This window comes from Carassius auratus, chromosome 32, assembly GCF_003368295.1.
Source record: "Carassius auratus strain Wakin chromosome 32, ASM336829v1, whole genome shotgun sequence".
In the NCBI taxonomy this organism is placed as follows: Eukaryota; Metazoa; Chordata; class Actinopteri; order Cypriniformes; family Cyprinidae; genus Carassius; species Carassius auratus.
The window spans coordinates 27,662,844-27,672,253 of NC_039274.1; the positions used below are offsets into that span (position 1 = coordinate 27,662,844).

At 36.0% G+C, this 9,410-nt stretch overlaps 1 protein-coding gene across 3 annotated transcripts; it reads left to right on the forward strand.

The window, feature by feature from the left end:
• Nucleotides 1-521: 521 nt before the first annotated feature.
• Nucleotides 522-8,994, forward strand: LOC113051990 (leucine-rich repeat-containing protein 28-like). 3 transcript variants are annotated; one of them, XM_026216205.1, is made up of 10 exons: nt 522-668; nt 1,087-1,316; nt 1,421-1,461; nt 1,736-1,773; nt 1,864-2,001; nt 2,942-3,148; nt 3,884-3,986; nt 4,936-5,111; nt 5,200-5,359; nt 7,786-8,994. In XM_026216205.1, the coding sequence occupies exons 2-10, from the start codon at nt 1,149-1,151 to the stop codon at nt 7,853-7,855; spliced, it is 1,101 nt and encodes a 366-aa protein (XP_026071990.1). In that variant the 5' UTR covers nt 522-668; nt 1,087-1,148; the 3' UTR covers nt 7,856-8,994. The 3 variants fall into 3 exon arrangements, with proteins under 3 accessions (XP_026071990.1, XP_026071991.1, XP_026071992.1); XM_026216206.1 differs by having other exon boundaries at nt 529-618; XM_026216207.1 differs by lacking the exon at nt 522-668 and having other exon boundaries at nt 1,177-1,316; nt 1,425-1,461.
• Nucleotides 8,995-9,410: the final 416 nt, after the last annotated feature.

Consider the following 9,410-nt stretch of genomic DNA (forward strand, 5'->3'; position numbering starts at 1 on the left):
TGCATAAGAGAGCATGTTAATACATATTATAATTACATTTGAATTAAATGCATATTTTCACCTTCATAATAAATTCATAAAATGAACATGGTTCAAGGCATTTTGTACGGTGTTTATGCATATCAGGAAGGACTGCTATATGTGCGGTATTGTAAGTGACGTCATGCATGAGCAAAATTAAATCATGCATTATTAGTTCATTTTTCAATATAGCAGCAGTAGCTTTTAACAGATAAACACAATGAATTATGAGTCATTTAATGTGTTGTTTCAAGTATTTTTTCAGTGGACTTCTGAAAGCATCAAATGTGTTCAAAAGCATATTTTTATTTATTTTTAAAAAGATAAATAAAACGTAAATTGAAATTATATTATATCATATTAACGTTAGATTAGATTATTTATTAGTTATAGAACAGTGAAATGAGACGGTTCCGATTTTTTTTTTCTTTTGTTGAAATAAAAAAAAACTACATTACCCATGATGCTCTCTGTCTGTATCCAGTGACGCGTTTGTTTGCAGACGGAAGAGCAGTTCGGTACACAAACAACTCATAAATAACCGCAGTGGTTTTCAACAGGGAATTATTCACATTTCATCCACGACAGGGATGCTGTGTAAGCTGCCCATTCATTCATGACATCCATCATCGTGTTTTTTTTATTGCGTAAGTCTGCTTTATTGCTCGCTCATTCTAAAAAGGAACACTTTGAGCTGCCGAGGAGCTGATGTTAGTCGATGATTAGATGTGTGTAACGTTAGAGACTTAATTTACATGTACGCTCGTCATTTGTTTATCAGACTGAATGACATTACAGCATCATCTTTATTTAGCATCTGACATTAAATAATTCTTTAATGCTGGTAGTAAACATGAGTTCATGAGTAACGTTAAGTTCAAGTGTTGCTGTCATTCTGTACAATACATCTCGCCTTTGTTTTTTATTGTTTTTATTATATTATTTTTTCATTTTGTCCTTTATATTTTTATATCAGTTACTCTGTATATTTTGTCGTAATTCTTAATAAATACATGTATTTATATATCAATGAAAAAAAAAAATGTCTAAAAAAAATTCTTTCAGGATGGAAAAGTAGAAGCTGAAAGAGGGCAAACTCTCTCAGCCAAAGACGGTTCTCGCAGCACATGGCGTCTGAACTCCATGAAGCCATTTTTATGGCCAAGCAAGAGCGACACAAGAATCTTTTCCTGAACTACAGAAACCTCAACAGTTTCCCCGTGGAGCTCCTCAGAGATGAAGGGATGCAGTTCCTGGAGCGTCTCTTCATGAAGAGAAACTCCCTCACTGCACTTGTAAGATCTTAGTCCCAGTGATGCTGGTTTTCATATCTGACTTAGCCCTGTATTGAAATATTATGAAAATATTTTGCATCCTCATACTGTTTTCCTCCTGTCAGCCAGACAGTCTGGCTCAGAAACTTCCCAACCTGATCGAACTGTGAGTATTAGTCATTGTTATACTGAATTTTTGGTCTTCTAACAGTGTTGTGTTAGTTATCGGTTCTGTTCTACTGTAATATTACTGTTGTCCAGTAGAGGTCCATCAATCTTTGGGACGTTTTCTTACCCACCCATAATTAATAGCTGTGTGATGTAAATGGGCCAAATCTGAGTTTTGTAAAATCTATTAATTTGTGCTACATTTGTATGACATCTGATGAAAAACAAGGTTATGACACATACTCCTGCCATCTTTCTTTCGTTTCATGTAGATATCTGCACTCAAACAATATTGCGATAATTCCTCAAGGTAATTTTATCTCATGATCACATTGTATATAGCAATATTTGGATGCCAGGTACTTTATGCATTACATGATGCATTATGGTGTTTTTCCAGCAATTGGCAACCTTGTGAAGCTGCAGTCACTGGACCTGAGTGACAACGCTCTTCAAGTCATCTGTCCGGAGATTGGTCAGCTGCGCTCATTACGACATCTTCGATTGGCCAACAATCAACTGAAATTTCTCCCGCAAGGTTATGCGCGAACATTTATCAGCATGACTCTAAAAAAACTGAGAATGGTTGCATTGCTGCTACTCAAAATAGTGATTCTCAATTCTGATGTGCACAGGAAAGTCTGATAATAAAGAATGAATTGCTGTTATATTTGGTTTTATTGCTTTTACATGCTTAAGATCAATAAAAATAATAGTTCACTGCAAATAAATGCATGCTGCATGCATCAATTAAAATAGAACATGATTTAGATGTACATGCATTTATGAACTTATTTAACCTGAAATATTCCAAACGTTGAAGGAACTCGGTGTGATTCGAACTGAATTATTTGCAGTAGATTGTGAAAATTGAGAGCGGAGTATAAATACAGTGCTGCCTTCCTGCCTTCTGTAACTTTTTTTTTTCATCCATGTGTAATTAAGCAGCTTTAACCGCATCAAACAATTTCAAATAGTATAAGGAGACTTCTAAACCTTGGTACACACTGCAGTAATTAACTTCATTTAGCAGAGAAACTTTGATTTTTGTGTTCAATGTGACACTTAAATGCTTCTAAGGAGTAAAACTTTATAAAGAGACTGTGGGAAAATGATTAAGCTTCTTTGACCCTCTCTTTAAATGCTTCGCTTCAAAACACACACATTGTTTTACATCAGTCTTTTTATTGCTTTTTCCCAATTTAATTAGGCAGTGTTTCATCTGAAGCCGAGACTGTTCGCGGCTTAACTTTATCATATGTGAATTATTCCAATTGTTCCAACAGTTTCAAGAGTATTTTAACTAGTGAAATGCATTGCAATGCATTAATACAAATATGGTTTCTTTTTAATGTCTTATGGTGTATATGCTCCTGTTTTTGCCAGCAGAGGGCATAACAAGAGTCTCTAGTGTTATAATATCCTGCTTTCACCTGATTGAAACTTTAACAGAGATGTATATGTGCTTGTATTGGTAGAGCTGGGAGATCTCGGAGAGCTGGAGACTCTGGACGTGTCCATGAACCTCCTGAGGACTCTTCCGGAGCGTCTGCACCGGTGTCTGTCCCTGCAGTGCCTGACGGCAGACCGCAACCAGCTGCACTGCCTTCCTCGCCAGCTCTGTCTGCTGCCCGACCTCAACGAGCTCTCCATGGCTGCCAACTGCCTGACATCACTGCCCCTGGGTGAGAAGATACGATCAAGATTACATTACATTCACAATTATACAGAAGGACGACATTTGGGGGTCAGTAAGATTTTTGTTTGTTTTGATATAAATTAATATTTTTATTCTACACAAATTCATTGTTGAAAGACATCTATTATGTTATAAATAAATATGTTCTTTCTATTCGTCAAAGAATCCTGAAAAAAACATTCAAAACTGGTAATAATAAGAAATGTTTCTTGAGCAAATCAGCGTATTAGACTGACTTCTGAAGGATCATGTGACACTGAAGACTGGAGGAATGATGCTGAAAATACAGCTTTGCATCGCAGTAATAAATTAAATTTTTTAAATATATTGATTATAAAAAAAGATATTTTAAAATCTAATAATATTTAACTACATTACCGTTTTTAGTGTATTTTTCATTAAATAAATGCAGCCTTGGAGAGCATAAAAATGCTACTGATCCCAGACTTTTGAAAGGGAATGTAAGCATCATAATTAATCAGTTGTCTAGTTATGCTCAGCCCAAATGTAGTCCATACGAGTTCTGTGAAACCATATGATGTTTTTTTTTGTGAGGAACAAACCAGAAGTTATTAATATTGAGAGCTACAGTTGAGGGAAGTATTCTGTTCCTTGTGCACATCTATTATATCACTTTAGATGACTTGGAATATATTGCACGAGGACCAGGTGAATTATTTGATGTTGTTGCCAATATACTGAGGTTGTACGTTTTTGTCAGATCTGGGGCGCTCCATGGAGCTGCAGTTTGTCTTTGTGGACAACAACGCTCATCTGAAGGGGCTCCCGTCGTATCTTTATAACAAAGTCATCGGCTGCAGTGGGTGAGTGAGTTTTCTCCACACTTTTGTTTTAAAAATATTTCTCTAATTCATCATGATAAATCACATCTAGCATTTTAAGATGTGTGATCATACATTTATTTTCTTTTGAATCTTTATGTGGAAATGCTAATGGTTGAAAGTTAATGTTGAAACAACACAAGCAAATGATCAATTTAACATTGTTTTTATTTGTCATTTAGTAACAATTACAGAATATTATTTAAGTGAACCTTAAACAATATTCACATAAACCAGTCAAAATAAATCTGTGCCTTTTATATAGTGTTTGGTGATGTTTTCATATGTTTTTTCTAATGAAAAATGTCAGTTCCTTTTCCCCCATTTCAAAGTTTAAATTGCAAAATTTAAAATGTTATTGTTATTTTTCTCAGATCATATATAGCCCAGAAATAAAGAATCAAATTGATTCAATAAAAGACAATTAGAGTTGATCTAATTAAATTATATATATATATATTTATACACACACAAATACATAATGTGTCAGTATGGGCATTTCAATCTGAAATAGTTGATTTAACATAATAATGAATCAGCATGCAGCAATCATTGAGATTCCTGTGAGCGTCTGGACAAACGGTGCCACACAAACTCATGGAAAATGTGTGTAGAGTGAGTCTTTGGTCAGACTTTCCATCCATTTCTCAAAGTAAACAACATTGATTTTTTTTTTTTCAACTGGACTTGTTAACTTTTAAAATGTTCTGCTGCTTTGCCTGCATATTTTCCTGAGAGCAATTCTCCGATCCCAAACAGATTCTGGGTGGATAAAATGCAAGACTATCCGGCATTATAAATCAATTACAAAAAGTATGACAGTTGCTGATTTGCCAGTGTGTATATATAGCTTTTCATGGTGGTTGATGTGGTTGTTTCCTGGCTTTTTCAACCTGTTCACGTGATGTTATTAATGTGTCTGCATGCACAGATGTGGTCTAGCTGTGCAGATCTCTGACGTGAAGCAGCTCAGTCTGACTCTGGGAGATGTGACTGTTCCTCTGCCCTCTGAAGTGAAGGCCATCGGCTCTGACACTGACCATGTGTTGCCTCTGGAAGAGCTGGCGTGCAGAGTACTACATGCAGCCTACAACAGGACCAGTAAGGGTAAGAGTCGCAAACAAACCGACAAAGCATCAGGTTCCTTCACCTTCACCAGCCTAAATCTTCTCACGTTCTCCCGTCTTGTGTGCAGATGTGAAGTTCCTGACACCATTCCTGTTGCCCAAGAGTCTGCTAGATGTAGTCCAGTGGCCTCTGGGTCATTGTCACCGCTGCAGTCAGCCCATGTTCACCGTCGTCTACCCTAAACCGTTTCCTCTCAGAGAGACCGCACTCGCAGGAGTGCACAAGAGGTACGGAAACTAAATTCCCTTTTGTTACCTCTTGGTCACTCTGTATTTAAAATGTTTATATCAGACACCTCATTTTATTTATTTTTTATCGACTTATATTATTCAACAAAAAATTAATAAATAAACAGCTGTTTTTTTAATTGACCATTTTCCATCTTCTTCCAACCTTGGGGGCCGTTCACACAGAACACTGTTTTCAATTTCAATGCGCTACTTTTCTATTGTTTCTCTAACACGCTAGACGGATCTTTTGCACCATCTCGCTGTGTTTTTTTTACCATGTCAAGTTAAAAGAACTCCAACTTTTACACGCAGCACCACTTTATCAATCTGTTTCAAAGCAGTGGACCAATCAGAAGATCCTGGAGGCGGGGCAAGCATTGTGTGTTTTTGTTTACAGTAGCAAGTTAGCATGAAAACTGTTTTATTGCACGGTAACATGGCAGAGGAGGCATCCTGCACTGTGCTTTGTTAAAACCATTCCTGAGTGCTGCGTCTCGGATTTTTAGACACAAATATGCGTGCTTTGTGAACAACCTTTTCAATCCAATTATCCATCTCAAGCAGAGATCAAAGAAAACCATATTTATATCATACACTACCATTCAAAAGTTAGATCTCAGTAAGATTTTTAGTTTTCTAATTAGTGTTCCTGTAGCTCAACTGGTAGAGCACTGCGCTAGCAAGCAAGCTAGAGCAAGGTTGGGGGTTCGATTCCCTGGGAACACAAGATATGTGAATTTGATAGCCTGAACGCACTCGCTTTGGATAAAAGCATCTGCTAAATGCATAAATGAAATAAAATTAAATTAAATTAATACCTTTATGTAGCAAGGATCCATTCAATTTATAAAAAATGACAGTACTGACATTTATGATGTTTAATGAATAATATATCTTTATTTAAAATTTAAAAAAAATCAAATAAATGTAGTTCCTTTGAACTCTCTATTAGAAGAATTCTGAAAAAAATAAATTATAGATTCTACAAAAATATTAAGCAGCACAGCTGTTTTCAGCTCTTACGGATCATGTGACACTGGAGACTGGAGTAGTGATGATGAAAATTCAGCTTTGCATCACAGGAATAAATTGTATTAAAATATACTCAGAGAAAACGGCTTATTTAAAATTGTAATAATATTTCATATTGCTATTTTTACTGTATTTTTAATCAAATAAATGCACCCTAGGTGAGCAATAAGAGACTTCTTTTAAAACATTATAAGCATCTTACTGCGGTAGTGTACTACATGTCCCCTTTAAATGCATGTGCATTCTGGGATTGACCGTTATGTGCATATTCATGTACAAAAAGCATCCTCACTTCCACACATCTCAGTTTTCCTACATTCTGAAAAACTCCTTCCTTTCTTCCTCTTCTCATTCTCTCTCTTTCTCTCTCACACTGGTTTTTCTGACCCCTGTCACTTCCTCTATCTCCTCATCTTCCTGTTCATTTGATTGGTTGAAATGATCAGTGCTTGCTCCGTTGCCCGTCATGTTCCATCTGTAATGCAACGCTGTGGTTTTGGTATCAGCATCCAGCAGCATAACCCAATCATCCTGCTCCACTGCTGCTCTCAGCTACTTCACGTGCATTAAGAGATCTAATCCACTCGCCAATTACCTCTTACCCCGAGTGTTCGGCTGATGTTTGGAGAAGAGCGGTGTGAGCGACAGAAAGAGAGGGAGGCGATCTGTTTAAGGGAATTCTTTTCCATTTTTCTCTTTTACTCCCGTAAAGCTCTTCATTTTCAATCTCGGGCCGTGTGTGTGTGTGTTTGTGTATGTGTGTGTGTTTTGTGAAGGTATAACAGGAAGCCCTCACTGTTTCAATAGCACTTCATCGACCAGCCTTGTGAAAGCTTGCATGTTGTGGGAGTACCATGACCTCCCTTATATACGCACACATTCATCTGCACATATATTTTGTTCTCCGGTATGAAAGCTTTTTCCTTGTGCGATAGTTTCCTTTCAGCTAACCATACCAAAAATGTACTTTAGGTTTCTTTGACCACTGTCTTTTCGATGCTCCGTTATTTGGTTTTGGTAAGGCGGACATGTGTGTATATATGTATAATTTCTTTTTTTTTTTTTCTTCTTTTTTTAAAGAGGCTGCCATCATCTTAACACATTCTGAGTGATGTTAAACTTCAGTCAATACACATCAATTTATTGCATTATCTTTTATGCAAATGTATTTTGAAAATGTATGGTCATATCAAGTATTTTCCTGTAGATATTAAGCTCAACCTCAAAATTTGCATAAAAATGGTTGGACGTAAACTTGTAACACAAAACCTGGACCAAATATAGAACCGTCCTACTGTAACAAGGAGAAAGGTTTGCATGTTTTCTGCACAAGATTTCAGGACATATTATTATAAGCTGATTTTCTTTGCTCTTTGTATTTTTTTGCACAGAACCACTGTGAGTTTTGTAGCGTACTGCTGTTCTAGCCATTGTCTGAGGACGTTTAACCTGCAGGGCTGACGTCTCCCATACGCTAACCTCACATCACAGCTCCTGGTGCTTTCATCTTCACGAAAGACCTGGAGAACATCGCAAGAGACTTCCTGAAGAACTGATACCTCTCTTCACGACAGCCATTAAAGTTTGTCCTTCTTCTGTGTGTAGCATCTTTTAAGGAAAAGACTTTACATTTAGCAAAAGAATGTGACAAAAGAAATGAAACAATGTTTTTCAGTCTATAGCCTGTACAAACAATAAATAATATTGTTTGAGTTGGGTTTATTACGGTTTACTGTAACCTAAAAGGTTCAGGTCGTTATTCAAAAACATTTGTTCTGTGCTTCAATGATTGCCAACTTAAACTGAAGAGTTTTAGGAGAGAGATTAATATTTTTGTTTCCATTTGAAAGGAAAATGGAATTGTTTTTTTGAGATCCCTTTAATGAAAATGAAATGAAAAACTAAAAAGGACTATTTACGAGTTTGTAGCCCTCTGTTGTTTTTAACCATGATACATTACGTTAAAAGTGGCTTTTTAAAGATAAATGTGTGTATATTGGATCTGAGGCTCATTAACAAGTGTGTGTGCTGTTGGAATTGACCAGCACTCATTAGCTAAAAGAAAATCACTTGTGTTGATCGTATGTTATGACTTTCGTATTCAGTAAATGTGAAAAACATGCAGCTGATGGTTCTCATCGAAGGCAGCTTCAAGGGATTGTTTTTAATTTTTTGTGTGAGACCGAGTCACATTGTGGAGATTGACTGATGCCACACTACATCTGTCAGTCAGTGTGCCATAACTACAGCAAACCATCATTGTTCAGCTTTCAGTATTTAGACTATTCTCTCACTTCAATCAGACGTGAGCAAGAGAACAACTTCGGGTTAATGTGTTGATGTTACTGTTACAGCCAGGTCTTCTAGAACAAGTTCAGCTCAACTCTTTACACGTTACAATGTTCTTATAGTTTCATTAGCACTTACAACTGGATAACTGAGCTGAATGTTTGGCAATAATGATGTTTAAAACATATTTTGTTGTTATTACAAATGTGTGCTTACGTGAAATTTAATTCATATGGAGTCATTTTGAATTAAATGTAACTTTTTTACAATGTGAAGCTGCATCTAATGCATCATAAAATACACAGAATCACAACATCGTTTTGCGTTTTTTAGTTGTTTTTATTTTTTATTTTAGTGAGCTGATTGACATGCTAATCACAAAATAATAATAGTAATAAAATAATACTAGATGAAGCAGGTCAGAGCTGGCATACTGTAGTATGGCTTTCATTTGACAGAATTTGGAGACACTTTAACTACTTTAAGACTCTTTGGAACAATATTACTTGTGATATTTTTATGTATTTCATCTGGAAATACTCAGACAACAGAGAGTTTAATTAAATGTCTGTTCGCTGTATCTGAGAATTGAAATAAGATCTTTTAACAGTTTATTGACTGTATTTTGCGCTTGCAATCAATTCATGCTGTGCTTGCTGAAAATGTTCAAACAACCTTTGCTTCGACTTTATGTGATAATTTATTTCAAAATAATTTTCTGTCTATA